Below are 17,927 nucleotides of genomic sequence, written 5' to 3' on the forward strand. Positions count from 1 at the left end.
CATGTATATACATACACGTCCACACACGCAAATATACATATCTATACATCTCAATGTACACATACATATACACACACAGACACATACATATATACCCATGCACACAACTCACACTGTCTGCCTTTATTCATTCCCATCGCCACCTCGCCACACATGGAATACCATCCCTCTCCCCCCTCATGTGTGCGAGGTAGCGCTAGGAAAAGACAACAAAGGCCCCATTTGTTCACACTCAGTCTCTAGCTGTCATGCAATAATGCCCGAAACCACAGCTCCCTTTCCACATCCAGGCCCCACACAACTTTCCATGGTTTACCCCAGACGCTTCACATGCCCTGATTCAATCCACTGACAGCACGTCAACCCCGGTATACCACATCGATCCAATTCACTCTATTCCTTGCCCGCCTTTCACCCTCCTGCATGTTCAGGCCCCGATCATTCAAAATCTTTTTCACTCCATCTTTCCACCTCCAATTTGGTCTCCCACTTCTCCTCGTTCCCTCCACCTCCGACATATATCCTCTTGGTCAATCTTTCCTCACTCATTCTCTCCATGTGCCCAAACCATTTCAAAACACCCTCTTCTGCTCTCTCAACCACGCTCTTTTTATTTCCACACATCTCTCTTACCCTTACATTACTTACTCGATCAAACCACCTCACACCACACCCTGTCCTCAAACATCTCATTTCCAGCACATCCACCCTCCTCCGCACAACTCTATCAATAGCCCACGCCTCGCAACCATACAACATTGTTGGAACCACTATTCCTTCAAACATACCCATTTTTGCTTTCCGAGATAATGTTCTCGACTTCCACACATTCTTCAAGGCCCCCAGGATTTTCGCCCCCTCCCCCACCCTATGATCCACTTCCGCTTCCATGGTTCCATCCGCTGCCAGATCCACTCCCAGATATCTAAAACACTTTACTTCCTCCAGTTTTTCTCCATTCAAACTTACCTCCCAATTGACTTGACCCTCAACCCTATTGTACCTAATAACCTTGCTCTTATTCACATTTACTCTTAACTTTCTTCATTCACACACTTTACCAAACTCAGTCACCAGCTTCTGCAGTTTCTCACATGAATCAGCCACCAGCGCTGTATCATCAGCGAACAACAACTGACTTACTTCCTAAGCTCTCTCATCCACAACAGACTTCATACTTGCCCCTCTTTCCAAAACTCTTGCATTCACCTCCCTAACAACCCCATCCATAAACAAATTAAACAACCATGGAGACATCACACACCCCTGCCGCAAACCTACATTCACTGATAACCAATCACTTTCCTCTCTTCCTACACGTACACATGCCTCACATCCTCGATAAAAACTTTTCACTGCTTCTAACAACTTGCCTCCCACACCATATATTCTTAATACCTTCCACAGAGCATCTCTATCAACTCTATCATATGCCTTCTCCAGATCCATAAATGCTACATACAAATCCATTTGCTTTTCTAAGTATTTCTCACATACATTCTTCAAAGCAAACACCTGATCCACACATCCTCTACCACTTCTGAAACCACACTGCTCTTCCCCAATCTGATGCTCTGAACATGCCTTCACCCTCTCAATCAATACCCTCCCATAAATTTACCAGGAATACTCAACAAACTTATACCTCTGTAATTTGAGCACTCACTCTTATCCCCTTTGCCTTTGTACAATGGCACTATGCACGCATTCCGCCAATCCTCAGGCACCTTACCATGAGTCATACATACATTAAATAACCTTACCAACCAGTCAACAATACAGTCACTCCCTTTTTTAATAGATTCCACTGCAATACCATCCAAACCTGCTGCCTTGCTGGCTTTCATCTTCCGCAAAGCTTTTACTACCTCTTCTCTGTTTACCAAATCATTTTCCCTAACCCTCTCACTTTGCACACCACCTCGACCAAAACACCCTATATCTGCCACTCTATCATCAAACACATTTAACAAACCTTCAAAATACTCACTCCATCTCCTTCTCACATCACCACTACTTGTTATCACCTCCCCATTAGCGCCCTTCACTGAAATTCCCATTTGCTCCCTTGTCTGACGCACTTTACTTACCTCCTTCCAGAACATCTTTTTATTCTCCCTAAAATTTAATGATACTCTCTCACCCCAACTCTCATTTGCCCTCTTTTTCACCTCTTGCACCTTTCTCTTGACCTCCAGTCTCTTTCTTTTATAAATCTCCCACTCAATTGCATTTTTTCCCTGCAAAAATCGTCCAAATGCCTCTCTCTTCTCTTTCACTAATAATCTTACTTCTTCATCCCACCACTCACTACCCTTTCTAATCAACCCACCTCCCACGCTTCTCATGCCACAAGCATCTTTTGCACACTCCATCACTGATTCCCTAAATACATCCCATTCCTCCCCCACTCCCCTTACTTCCATTGTTCTCACCTTTTTCCATTCTGTACTCAGTCTCTCCTGGTACTTCCTCACACAAGTCTCCTTCCCAAGCTCACTTACTCTCACCACCCTCTTCACCCCAACATTCACTCTTCATATGTCAAGTAAATGAATGTCTCCTATCTATCTATCTCTGATGCCCGTTCTCTCTGGGAACTCTCACCAAGGGGTGGCCATGGCAAAAGAGTCTCCACTTATCCCTGTCCTTACTTGCCTCCCTCTTACTCACTATTCCACACATTCTTCCTCTGTTTCTCTCCCTCCAGTATTCCTCTACCATATCTGCCCATGTCACATGTGGTCTTCCACTCACACCAACTCCTTTAATTGTAATATCATACACTCTCCTGGTAAACTCCCAATCTTGCATTCTTTCCACATGCTCAAACCACCTCAGAGTATTACATTTCACCCACTCTATCTCTCCACAATTCATTCCCTTTGCATTCCTTGCCATACCACATCTCTTATACACCCTTTCATTTCTTTCTTCATACCATCTAGTCACACCACATGCTCTTCTCAAACAGCTTATTTCCACAACCTGGATTCTTAACCTATGTGCCTCATTCCACATCCATGTTTTAACTGCATAAGTCAGGGTTGGGAGGACTATGTTGTCCCTTAATCATCTCTTCACTTCCATACTTACACCTCTACCCTTCATTATTCTATAAAGGGACCTAATGACTTTTCTACCTACTACTGCTCTCTCCCTTATCTCTCCTTCCATATCACCATACTTACCCAGGAGAGCCCCCAGATACTTAAATTCTCTCACTTCTTCCAGTCTTTTTCCTTCCCATATCCACAACACGATTTAGTGCACTTCCTTCTTTCACTTCATATGGTTTTACAAAATCTATACTTTCACTCTGTTTCCTTTCAAATACCATTACTTGACTTTTACTTGCATTTACCTTCAATCTCCTCTGCTTACACACATCATAAAACACACTTACAACCTTCTGCAACTCTTCTTCGCTCTTTGCAATTAACACAGTATCATCCACAAACAGGTTTGCCACTAGCCAACGTATCTCACCACCACACTCCATCTTCATTATATCCTGGATTTAGTCGTACCCACATCAACATATCAAACAAAACCAAGTCATACAAAACTTTAGGGAGAATACCTATACTCAGTTGAATCCTTATCAATGTGAAAGTCAGCACTAGAGAAAAGATCTGCAAACCGGTCATCTTTCAACAATGCTTGTGCTGCTGCCACATTCTTCTTCTTACCACCTTCTCCTTCCTCCATTATCCGCTCAAATAAGTCACTGTTAACAGCAGGAAGTTTCTGAAATATAAAAAAAAATATCATTTACCTATTTATATATTTTACTTTGTTGCTGTCTCCCGCATTAGCGAGGTAGCACAAGGAAACAGACAAAAGAATGGCCCAACCCACCCATATACACATTTATATACATACACATCCACACACGCAAATATACATATCTATACATCTCACCGTATACATATATATACACACACAGACATATACATATATACACATGTACATAATTCATACTGTCTGCCTTTATTCATTCCCATCGCCACCCCGCCACACATGAAATAACAACCCCCTCCCCCTGCTTGTGTGCAAGGTAGCACTAGGAAAAGACAACAAAGGCCACATTCGTTCACACTCATTCTCTTGCTGTCATGTATAATGCACCGAAACCACAGCTCCCTTTCCACATCCAGGCCCCACACAGATTTCCATGGTTTACCCCAGACGCTTCACATGCCCTGGTTCAATCCATTGACAGCACATCAACCCCGGTATACCACACCGTTCCAATTCACTCTATTCCTTGCACGCCTTTCACCCTCCTGCATGTTCAGGCCCCGATCACTTAAAATCTTTTTCACTCCATCTTTCCACCTCCAATTTGGTCTCCCACTTCTCCTCGTTCCCTCCACCTCCGACACATATATCCTCTTTGTCAATCTTTCCTCACTCATTCTCTCCATGCGACCAAACCATTTCAAAATGCCCTCTTCTGCTCTCTCAACCACTCTTTTTATTTCCTCACATCTCTCTTACCCTTTCATTACTTACTCGATCAAAGCACCTCACACCACATATTGTCCTCAAACATCTCTTTTCCAGCACATCCACCCTCCTCTGCACAACTCTATCTATAGCCCATGCCTCGCAACCGTATATCATTGTTGGAACCACTATTCCTTCAAACATACCCATTTTTGCTTTCCAAGATAACGTTCTTGGCTTCCACACATTCTTCAACGCTCCCAGAACTTTCGCCCCCTCCCCCACCCTATGATTCACTTTCGCTTCCATGGTTCCATCCGCTGCCAAATCCACTCCCAGATATCTAAAACACTTCACTTCCTCCAGCTTTTCTCCAAACTTACCTCCCAATTGACTTGTCCCTCAACCCTACTGTACCTAATAACCTTGCTCTTATTCACATTTACTCTCAGCTTTCTTCTTTCACACACTTTACCAAACTCAGTCACCAGCTTCTGCAGTTTCTCATTCGAATCAGCCACTAGTGCTGTATCATCAGTGAACAACAACTGACTCACTTCCCAAGCTCTCTCATCAAAATTTTGTGCGTGATCAAGTGTATTCCTATGAGTCCACAGGGAAAATGAAACACAATAAGTTCCCAAATGCACTGTCATGTAATAATCACATCATCAGGGAGACACAAGAGAAAAATATAACAGTCAGTTGATATACAATGAAGAGACATAGTTAGGACACCATTTGGTAAACATGTGATTGTCCAAGATGTCTGAAAATCGCATTTTACCAAATGGTATCCTAGCTGTCTCTTGGTTGTATATCAACTGACTGTTATATTTCTCTCTTGTGTCTCCCCTGATGATGTGATTATTACACGAAAGTGCTCTTGGGATCTCGTATTTCATTTTCCCTGTGGACTCACAGGAATATTTTTGTGTGTGGCGGGGTGGCGATGGGAATGAATAAAGGCAGCAAGTATGAATTATGTACATGTGTATCTATGTATATGTCTGTGTACGTATATATATGTATATGTTGAAATGTATAGGTGTGTATGTATTCCTGTCGCATCTGGATACACCCAACCTGGTCCTAGATCTGAAATAATATGAGGTAAGTCAGTATCCAAAGCCCGAGGAATATCATATTACCAGTAGACTGGTCACAGGGTGGACTTAGACTGAGCTGATGCTGTTACTGCCTAACATGTGGAAAAAATGGTTAAGAGGCATTTACCTCATCAGTATGGTAGGAAGCCATGAGGTTTCTAACCTCCAGAGGTCTGAATTATTTCTCATGGCTTGCAGAACAAACCAACCTTAAACCAACATTTAAAAAAATCACACAACAAAACAGTGTACCAAAGTCTTTAAGAAAAATCTAGCATTAAATACACTAATTGTAGCACTACATCATTCAGTTTCCTTACCTTGGTTTGAATTCCTCGTTCATTCTCTTTAGTAATCTTCTGCCTTACTTTACGTTTCATGAAATCATTATAATCAAATGGATTAGCTATAAGTCTTGCTTTGTTGTACAATCGGACATCAATGTAGTAGCCATGCATCACAGCACGTAGCATGTTACTACCTAAGAACAAAAATATCACATTATCAACAAATGGAAGATTCATTACACTTTTGTATACATTATACATATTTCAACTCATACATAAAATGCTATTAAGCATCTTAGAATGCCTATCCCAACAAACAATCATAAATCATGCAAATGACAAACCTAAGGATTTTATTTACTATTTTCAGTCAACTGAAAATCCATGATTTTATTCACATATACATACCTATACATCTCAATGTATACATAGATACGTATACACAGACAGACATATACATATATACACATGTACATAATTCATAGTCTGCCTTTATTCATTCCCATCGCCACCCCACCACACATGAAATGACAACCCCCTCCCCCTGCATGTGCACAAGGTAGCACTAGAAAAAGACAACAAAGTCCACATTCATTCACACTCAGTCTCTAGCTGTCATGTATAATGCACCAAAACCACAGCTCCCTTTCCACATCCAGGCCCCACAGAGCTTTCCATGGTTTACAACAGAAGCTTCACGTGCCCTGGTTCAATCTATTAACAGCATGTCGACCCCGGTATACCACATCATTCCAATTCACTCTATTCCTTGCACGCCTTTCACCCTCCTGTATGTTCAGGCCCCGATCACTCAAAATCTTTTCCACTCCATCCTTCCACCTCCAATTTGGTCTCCCACTTCTCCTCGTTCCCTCCACCTCTGACCCATATATCTTCTTTGTCAATCTTTCCTCACTCATTCTCTCCATGTAACCAAACCATTTCAAAACACCCTTTTCTGCTCTCTCAGCCACACTCTTTTTATTACCACACCTCTCTCTTAACCTTTCATTACTTACTCGATCAAACCACCTCACACCACATCCATCCTCTGCACAGCTCTATCTATAGCCCACGCCTCGCAACCACATAAAATTGTTGGAACCACTATTCCTTCAAACATACCCATTTTTGCTTTCCAAGGTAACATTCTTGCCTTCCACACATTTTTCAACACCCCCAGAACTTTCGCCACCTCCCCCACCCTACGATTCACTTCCACTTCCATGGTTCCATCCGCTGCCAAATCCACTCCCGGATATCTAAAACACTTCACTTCCTCCAGTTTTTCTCCATTCATACTTACCTCCCAGTTGACTTGTCCCTCAACCCTACTGTACCTAATAACCTTGCTCTTACCCACATTTACTCTCAGCTTTCTTCTTTCACACACTTTACCAAACTCAGTCACCAGTTTCTGCAGTTTCTCACCCGAATCAGCCACCAGTGCTGTATCATCAGCGAACAACAACTGACTCACTTCCCAAGCTCTCTTATCCACAACAGACTGCATACTTGCCCTCTCCCCAAAACTCTTGCATTCACCTCCCTAACAACCCCATCCATAAACAAATTAAACAACCATGGAGGCATCACGCACCCCTGCTGCAAACCGACATTCACTGAGAACCAATCACTTTACTCTCTTTCTACTCATACACATGCCTCACATCCTCAATAAAAACTTTTGACTGCTTCTACCAACTTGCCTCCCACACCTTATATTCTTAATACCTTCCACAGAGCATCTCTATCAACTCTATCATATGCCTTCTCCAGATCCATCAATGCTACATGCAAATCCATTTGCTTTTCTAAGTATTTCTAACATACATTCTTCAAAGCAAACACCTGATCCACACATCCTCTACCACTTCTGAAACCACACTGCTCTTCCCCAATCTGATGCTCTGTACATGCCTTCACCCTCTCAATCAATACCCTCCCATATAGTTTCCCAGGAATACTCAACTAACTTATACCTCTGTAATTTGAGCACTCACCTTTATCCCCTTTGCCTTTGTACAATGGCACTATGCATGCATTCTGCCAATCCTCAGGCACCTCACCATGAGTTATACATACATTAAATAACCTTACCAACAACTGTCACCCCCTTTTTTAATAAATTCCACTGCAATACCATCCAAACCTGCTGCCTTGCCGGCTTTCATCTTTCGCATCTTTCCCAAAGCTTTCACCACCTCTTCTCTGTTTACCAAATCATTCTCCCTAACCTTTTCACTTTGCACACCACCTCGACCAAAACACCCTATATCTCCCACTCTATCATCAAACACATTCAACAAACTTTCAAAATACTCACATCACCACTACTTGTTATCACCTCCCAATTAGCCCCCTTTACTGATGTTCCCATTTGTTCCCTTACCTTACACTCTTTACTTACCTCCACCCAAAACATCTTTCTATTCTCCCTAAAATTCAATGATACTTTCTCACCCCAACTCTATATCTCAAAAACAGAAATATAGAGAAGTATACATATGTGAGTTCCTCTTCTGGAAAATTAAAAAACGAGAGGGGAGGATTTCCAGCCTCCCGTTCCCATATATATATATATATATATATATATATATATATATATATATATATATATATATATATATATATATATATATAGGATTGGCGGAATGCGTGCATAGTGCCATTGTACAAAGGCAAAGGGGATAAGAGTGAGTGCTCAAATTACAGAGGTATAAGTTTGTTGAGTATTCCTGGCAAATTATATGGGAGGGTATTGATTGAGAGGGTGAAGGCATGTACAGAGCATCAGATTGGGGAAGAGCAGTGTGGTTTCAGAAGTGGTAGAGGATGTGTGGATCAGGTGTTTGCTTTGAAGAATGTATGTGAGAAATACTTAGAAAAGCAAATGGATTTGTATGTAGCATTTATGGATCTGGAGAGGGCATATGATAGAGTTGATAGAGATGCTCTGTGGAAGGTATTAAGAATATATGGTGTGGGAGGCAAGTTGTTAGAAGCAGTGAAAAGTTTTTATCGAGGATGTAAGGCATGTGTACGTGTAGGAAGAGAGGAAAGTGATTGGTTCTCAGTGAATGTAGGTTTGCGGCAGGGGTGTGTGATGTCTCCATAGTTGTTTAATTTGTTTATGGATAGGGTTTTTAGGGAGGTGAATGCAAGAGTTTTGGAAAGAGGGGCAAGTATGAAGTCTGTTGGGGATGAGAGAGCTTGGGAAGTGAGTCAGTTGTTCGCTGATGATACAGCGCTGGTGGCTGATTCATGTGAGAAACTGCAGAAGCTGGTGACTGAGTTTGGTAAAGTGTGTGAAAGAAGAAAGTTAAGAGTAAATGTGAATAAGAGCAAGGTTATTAGGTACAGTAGGGTTGAGGGTCAAGTCAATTGGGAGGTGAGTTTGAATGGAGAAAAACTGGAGGAAGTGAAGTGTTTTAGATATCTGGGAGTGGATCTGGCAGCGGATGGAACCATGGAAGTGGAAGTGGATCATAGGGTGGGGGAGGGGGCGAAAATCCTGGGAGCCTTGAAGAATGTGTGGAAGTTGAGAACATTATCTCGGAAAGCAAAAATGGGTATGTTTGAAGGAATAGTGGTTCCAACAATGTTGTATGGTTGCAAGGCGTGGACTATGGATAGAGTTGTGCGCAGGAGGATGGATGTGCTGGAAATGAGATGTTTGAGGACAATGTGTGGTGTGAGGTGGTTTGATCGAGTAAGTAACGTAAGGGTAAGAGAGATGTGTGGAAATAAAAAGAGCGTGGTTGAGAGAGCAGAAGAGGGTGTTTTGAAATGGTTTGGTCACATGGAGAGAATGAGTGAGGAAAGATTGACCAAGAGGATATATGTGTCGGAGGTGGAGGGAACGAGGAGAAGAGGGAGACCAAATTGGAGGTGGAAAGATGGAGTGAAAAAGATTTTGTGTGATCGGGGCCTGAACATGCAGGAGGGTGAAAGGAGGGCAAAGAATAGAGTGAATTGGAGCGATGTGGTATACCGGGGTTGACGTGCTGTCAGTGGATTGAATCAAGGCATGAGTATGGGGGTGGGTTGGGCCATTTCTTTCGTCTGTTTCCTTGCGCTACCTCGCAAACACGGGAGACAGCGACAAAGCAAAAAAAAGAAAAATATATATATATATATATATATATATATATATATATATATATATATATATATATATATATATATATATATATATGGGAAGAGCAGTGTGGTTTCAGAAATGGTAGAGGATGTGTGGATCAGGTGTTTGCTTTGAAGAATGTATGTGAGAAATACTTAGAAAAGCAAATGGATTTGTATGTAGCATTTATGGATCTGGAGAAGGCATATGATAGAGTTGATAGAGATGCTCTGTGGAAGGTATTAAGAATATATGGTGTGGGAGGCAAGTTGTTAGAAGCAGTGAAAAGTTTTTATCGAGGATGTAAGGCATGTGTACATGTAGGAAGAGAGGAAAGTGATTGGTTCTCAGTGAATGTCGGCTTGCGGCAGGGGTGTGTGATGTCTCCATGGTTGTTTAATTTGTTTATGGATGGGGTTGTTAGGGAGGTGAATGCAAGAGTTTTGGAAAGAGGGGCAAGTATGAAGTCTGTTGGGGATGAGAGAGCTTGGGAAGTGAGTCAGTTGTTGTTCGCTGATGATACAGCGCTGGTGGCTGATTCATGTGAGAAACTGCAGAAGCTGGTGACTGAGTTTGGTAAAGTGCGTGAAAGAAGAAAGTTAAGAGTAAATGTGAATAAGAGCAAGGTTATTAGGTACAGTAGGGTTGAGGGTCAAGTCAATTGGGAGGTGAGTTTGAATGGAGAAAAACTGGAGGAAGTGAAGTGTTTTAGATATCTGGGAGTGGATCTGGCAGCGGATGGAACCATGGAAGCGGAAGTGGATCATAGGGTGGGGGAGGGGGCGAAAATTCTGGGAGCCTTGAAGAACGTGTGGAAGTCGAGAACATTATCTCGGAAAGCAAAAATGAGTATGTTTGAAGGAATAGTGGTTCCAACAATGTTGTATGGTTGCGAGGCGTGGGCTATGGATAGAGTTGTGCGCAGGAGGATGGATGTTCTGGAAATGAGATGTTTGAGGACAATGTCTGGTGTGAGGTGGTTTGATCGAATAAGTAACGTAAGGGTAAGAGAGATGTGTGGAAATAAAAAGAGCGTGGTTGAGAGAGCAGAAGAGGGTGTTTTGAAATGGTTTGGGCACATGGAGAGAATGAGTGAGGAAAGATTGACCAAGAGGATATATGTGTCGGAGGTGGAGGGAACGAGGAGAAGAGGGAGACCAAATTGGAGGTGGAAAGATGGAGTGAAAAAGATTTTGTGTGATCGGGGCCTGAACATGCAGGAGGGTGAAAGGAGGGCAAGGAAAAGAGTGAATTGGAGCGATGTGGTATATCGGGGTTGACGTGCTGTCAGTGGATCGAATCAAGGCATGTGAAGCGTCTGGGGTAAACCATGGAAAGCTGTGTAGGTATGTATATTTGCGTGTGTGGACGCATGTATATACATGTGTATGGGGGTGGGTTGGGCCATTTCTTTCGTCTGTTTCCTTGCGCTTCCTCGCAAATGCGGGAGACAGCGGGAAAAAAAAAAAAAGAAAAAAATATGCATACATACACAAGTGAGGATATTCCCTCAAAGGTTCAGTCCTCTGTTCTTAACACTACCTTGGTAATGCAGGAAATGGTGAATAGTATAAAAAAAAAAAAAACATGTGAGTAGGAGAGATGGTCAAGGAGCATTATCAGATTATATATTAATTGATAGGCGTTTAAAAGACAGACTTTTGGATGTAAACATGCTGAAAAGGGCAGCTAGTGGGATGTCTTATCACTGTCTTGTGGAGGTGACGGGTGGGGATATGAAGAGGCTTTCAAAAAAGAGAAGACAATGTCAGGGAGGAGAGAGTGCTAAGAATAAGTGAGCTTCAGAAGGAATCCTGCTTGAAGAATGCTAGGGGAGATTGAGTGAAGAATGGCAAAAGTAAGAGCAAATGAAGTGAGGGGGAGTGGGTAAGGAATGGGAGCTATATAGGGAGGCAGTGATGGCTTGTGCATGAGATGCATATGGCATGCGAAAAGTGGGAGGTGGGCAGATTAAAAAAGAGTAGTGAGTGATGGGATGAAGAAGTCAAATTGCCAGTGAAAGACAAAAGAGAGGTGTTTGGGCAGTATTAACAAGGAAGAAGTGCAAATGATTGGGAGAAATATAAGAGTAAACAGCAGGAGGTCAAGAGGAAGGTGCAGGGGCTGAAAAAGAGACCGGCAAAAAAAAAAGAAAAAAAAAAAAAAAAACTAACATGTTTTGGAAGGAGGTAAATAGTGTGCGAAAGACAAGAGAACAAATGGGGACATTGGTGAAGGAAGCAAAAGGGGAAGAGATAACTTAAGAGTTGCTTCACAATCTCAGTATAAGCCCTATTTCTTTTGCTGAATGAAATATCATTGTAAGATCATTAAATCATATAATTAAACCTTTAAATGATCACATGTTGAAAATACTTCATGAATTTTCATCTTAACAGTTATGAGGTACTTTCTAGACAGCACAAGCAGTATGCAATAATCATTATGATTATTTCAAGTGTAGAAGCTCCTTCTTTTGTTATATTGTACAACACAATGAGGAGCTTCTATACCTGACATAATCATAAAAATTATTTCATAATGCTGTCTCTAGATGGAAAATACAGGTACCAGTTCAGGGTATTCTATAGTCCAAAAACCTTTTTGTTCCAAAACTGGAATACAACACAATGAGGAGCTTCTATATTTAATGTAATCATGAAAATTATGAGGTATTTTCTAGACAGCACAAGCAGTATGCAATAATCATTATGATTATTTCAAGTATAGAAGCTCCTTCTTTTGTTATATTGTACAACACAATGAGGAGCTTCTATACTTGACATAATCATAAAAATTATTTCATAATGCTGTCTCTAGATGGAAAATACAGGTAACAGTTCAGGGTATTCTATAGTCCAAAAACCTTTTTGTTTCAAAACTGGAATACAACACAATGAGGAGCTTCTATATTTAATGTAATCATGAAAATTATTTCATAATGCAGTTTGTGGCTGAAATATACCCCATAACTGTTAAGCAAAAAATTATGAAGCATTTAAAACATTACCATTATTATATCAATATACTTGATCGCTGTTTCCTGCATTAGTGAGGTACTGCCAGGAAAGAGACAAAGAAAGAAACATCCATACTAATACACATATACATACAAACACGTACATACATGTACATCTATTTATTTATCATACTTAACCACTATTTCCCACATCAGCGAGGTAGTGCAAGGAAGCAGACGAAAAATGGCCCAACCACTCATATACACATATATATACATGAATGCTCATACATGCACATATACATACATATACATACACAGACACATACTCCTATGAGTCCAAGGGGAAAATGAAACATGATGTTCCCAAGTGCACTTCTGTGTAATAATTACATCATCAGGAGAGACACAAGAGAGAAATATAACAGTCAGTTGATATACAATGAAGAGATGTAGCTAGGACGCCATTTGGTAAAGAAGTGTGTCCAAGACAGACAACGAGCATATCATAAACTTATGTGCAAAAGAAGGTGAACTGTTTACAAATTTTATCCACAATAAAGTTATCCAATTTGTACTGACCTTCACTAATATTTGGGTTATAATTCTTTGTGTATCTAATAATAGAAGATTCAGTGATATTTCTCGTGGTACTGGAGTTAGAGTTAATAACTGAGATGGCATTACTCCAGTCAATACAATGATCATAGTTTTTAACATGATTATACAAGGCATTTGATTCTTGTCCTGTTCTTATACTATATGTTGCTTAAGTCTAACAGAAAGATCCTTACCAGTCTGCCCAACATAAAACTTATCACAATTTCTATCTGATACTATATAAATGCACCCAGAGAACTTTCTGGTGAGTTCCTGATTAAGATATCCTTTATAGTATCATTGTTGCTGAAGGCAACATTTACATTAAAGGATTTAAGCAACATGGGAAGTAAAGTAAAATTATTATCAAAAGGGAGAAATAAAAGATTCTTGGTGTCAATGGGAGGTTAGGGCTCAACTCTATAAAATGATTTCTTTGCTAACTTAAGGAATCTATCAATGAAAGATCTACGGTACTTTAACTTAGATTCAATTGAATATATCTTCTCAAACTCATCATCAATAAACTTTGGACTGCAAATATGTAATGCCCTAAGGAACATAGATTGAAATGATGATAATTCAACTCTGTCATGTTGAGATGAGTAATAATGGATATATGAGCATACACCAATAGTTTTATGTATATGCTAATCTTAAACCTGTTTCCTTGCCTATGGACCCTGCAATCTAAAAATGATAACATACCATTATTTTCATTTTCTACAGTAAATTTGATGGAAGGTACTAAATTGTTAAAGGAAGAAATGTTTGTAAATTTTCATTTGTTGGCCAAACACAAAGAACGTTATCTACATACCTAAACCAAATAGCATTAGAAGGTAAGATATCCTTTAGTAATTTTGTTTCAAAAAATTCCATATAAAGATTACTTAGTACAGAAGAAAGAGGGTTACCCATTGCCATACCAAATTTTTTAGCATAATAATCTCCAATGAATTGAAATACACAGTCTTTTATACACAATTTTATCAGTTCAATGAAAACAGACTTTGAAATCAGTAAATGAATATCATCCAAAACATCAAATAAATATTCTAAAAGGTCATCAACTGGAATTTTTGTGAAAAGTGAGGAAACATTAAAGCTAACAAGTTTGAAATCAAAATTAACACTGATACTGTTAAGCTTGTTAACTAAATCTGCATTGTTCATGATATTACAATTTGATATCTTGCCCACTAATGGGATTAATAAAGAAACTAACCATCTTGACAATTTTTGTGATGGAGCCTACTGAACTCACTATAGGACTTGCTGTAAATTTTGTTTATGTGTTTTGATAAGTCCAAACATATATGGCAATGAAGGAGACAAAGATGAAAAACTTTTGATAAGAGAACCATTACCTTTCAACAACTTCAGTCCTTTATTGAAATGGGAATTAAATGCTTCTAGAGGATTCTTACTGAGTTTAAAATATGTTATGTTATCATTTGAAAGATCATTCATTTTACATAAATAATTACTTTTGTCCATAATCACAACAGTGTTAGCCTTAACTGCTTTAGTAATATGTATCTCATTGTCTTTTTTTAAGGTGTTAATAGCCCTTATAAATCTTTTAGGGCAATTAGGTCCCACTGGTTTTGACAAACTGGCATACACTAAACCCTTACAGATATCAATTTCATCATTAGATATATTACTGTATTTCTCTAAATTGCAAAAAGACTTTGTGACATCAACACAGCTGGCTTCCCTATTAGAGCACACAAAACTTAATCCACAGCCTAAAGCACACAAGGAGTCCTTATCTAGTCGTTTATTGGACAAATTTATCACAAAAGAAGGGTTCATGTTCTTAGTACAGTCACTGTTTTCAATAAGATGTTCCAACTTACAATTCAGTCTCATTTGTAGCCTACTGCATTCACTTCTTAATCTATTACAGCAATTGTTGCAGCAGTCTCGTCGACCATTTGACAAATTCCAAAACATCATTTTAAAGAAACATATTGAACTAAAGAAGACTGAAATGGAGGAGGCTTTTCGCATTACAATAGAGAAGAAACGTCTTTCAAATGGCTATACCAACATATTGGAAGTACCAGATGGACTATTGCTACAATACATTAAGAAGATAAATCCCATAAGTTAGCAAAGAAATCATTTTATAGAGCTGAACCCAAACCTCCCACTGACACCAAGAATCTTTTAGTCCTCCCTTTTGATAATAATTTTACTTTACTTTCCATGTTACTTGAATCCTTTAATGTAATTGCTGCCTTCAGCAACAATAATACTATAAAGAATATCTTAATCAGGAACACACCAGAAAATTCTCCTGGGTGCATTTATAAAGTGCCATGTAGAAATTGTGAAAAGTTTTATGTTGGACAGACTGGCAAGGACCTTTCTGTTAGACTTAAGCAACATAAATATAGTATAAGAACAAGACAAGAATCAAATGCCTTGTTTAATCACTTAAAAACTATGATCACTGTATTGACTGGAGTAATGCCATCTCAGTTATTAACTCTAACTCCAGTACCACAAGAAATATCACTGAATTTTCTGTCATTAAATACACAAAGAATTCGTTGTATATCAAATGACATAATTCTCTCTTGTGTCTCCCCTGATGATGTGATAATTACACGAAAATGCACTTGGGAACTTAGAGTGTTTCATTTTCCCCATGGACTCATAGGAGTATGTGTCTGTGTATGTATATGCACGTATACACTGATATGTATATGTATGTATATGTGCATTTATGGGCGTTTATGTATACATATGTTTATATGAGTGGTTGGGCCATTCTTCATCTGCTTCCTTGCACTACCTCGCTGATGCGGGAAAGTGTTTCATTTTCCTCATGGACGCATAGGAATATACTTGATCACGTGCAAAGCTGTGATCCTTTCCAACAGACACATTCATATTTACACACGTATATATTCATACTTGCTGCCTTCATCCATTCCTGTTGCTACCCCGCCACACAGGAAATAGTACCCCCACCCTCTACAGAGAGGTAGCGCCAGGAAAAAAAAAGGCCACATTCATTCACACTAAATCTCTAGTTGCCATAGGTAATGCACCAAAACCAAAGCTCCCTTTCCACATCCAGGCCTCACAGACCTTTCCATGGTTTACCCCAGATGCTTCACATGCCCTGGATCAATCCACTGACAGCACGTCAAGCCCGGTATACTACATCGTTCCAATTCACTCTATTCCTTGCACGCCTTTCACCCTCTTGTATGTTCAGCCCCGACAGCTCAAAATCTTTTTCACTCTATCCTTGTACCTCCAATTTGGTCTCCCGCTTCTCCTTCTTCCTTCTACCTCTGACACATATATCCTCTTTGTCAATCTTTCCCCACTCATTCTTTTCATGTGACCTAACCATTTCAACATACCCTCTTCTACTCTCTCAACAACACACTTTTTATTAACACACATCTCTCTTACCCTTTCATTACTTTCTTGATCAAATCACCTCATACCACATACTGTCCTCAAACATTTCATTTCCAACACATCCCCCCTCCCCCATACAACCCTATTTATAGCCCATGCCTTACAACCATATAAAATTGTTGGAATCACTATTCCTTCAAACATACCTATTTTTGCTCTGAGATAATGTTCTCACCTTCCACACATTCTTCAATGCTCCCAGAACCTTCACCCCCTCCACCACCCTGTGACTCACTTCCACTTCCATGGTTCCACCCGCTACTACATCCACTCCCAAACATCTAAAACACCTCACTTCCTCCAGTTTTTCTCCATTCAAACTTACCTCCCAATTAACTTGTCCCTCAACCTTACTAAACCTAATAACCTTACTTTTATTCACATTTACTCTCAACTTTCTCCTTTCAAACACTTTACCAAACTCAGTCACCAACTTCTGCAGTTTCTCACCCGAATCAGCCACCAGCTCTGTATCATTGGCAAACAACAACTGACAATTCCCAGGCCCGCTCATCCACATCAGACTGCATACTTGCCCCTCTCTCCAAAACTCTTGCATTCACCTCCCTAACCACCCCATCCATAAACAAATTAAACAACCTTGGGGACATCAAGCACCCCTGCCACAAACCAACATTCACTGGGAACCAATCACTCTCCTCTCTTCCTACTCATACGCATGCCTTACATCCTTGGTATAAATCTTTCACTGCTTCTACCAACTTACCTCCCACACCATATACTCTTAAACCTTCCACAAAGCATTTCTATCAACACTCATATGCCTTTTCCAGATCGGTAAATGCTACATACAAATCCATCTGTTTTTCCAAGCATTTCTCACGTACATTTTTCAAAGCAAACACCTAACCAACACATCCTCTATCACTTCTGAAACCACACTGCTCTTCCCCAATCTGATGCTCTGTACAAGCCTTTACCTTCTC

The 17,927-nt window shown here is 40.1% G+C and overlaps 1 protein-coding gene across 1 annotated transcript in view; it reads right to left on the reverse strand.

The window, feature by feature from the left end:
• l(2)34Fd (lethal (2) 34Fd) overlaps positions 1-17,927 on the reverse strand; it is a 115,372-nt gene that overhangs the window by 40,868 nt on the left and 56,577 nt on the right. The window contains exons 10-11 of the mRNA XM_071690884.1: positions 5,882-6,042; positions 3,584-3,750 (exon numbers count right to left, since the gene is read on the reverse strand). Coding sequence (XP_071546985.1) covers positions 3,584-3,750; positions 5,882-6,042 — 328 coding nt within the window. The remainder of the gene's footprint in view (positions 1-3,583; positions 3,751-5,881; positions 6,043-17,927) is intronic.

Source organism: Panulirus ornatus, chromosome 1 (genome assembly GCF_036320965.1).
Source record: "Panulirus ornatus isolate Po-2019 chromosome 1, ASM3632096v1, whole genome shotgun sequence".
NCBI lineage: Eukaryota > Metazoa > Arthropoda > Malacostraca > Decapoda > Palinuridae > Panulirus > Panulirus ornatus.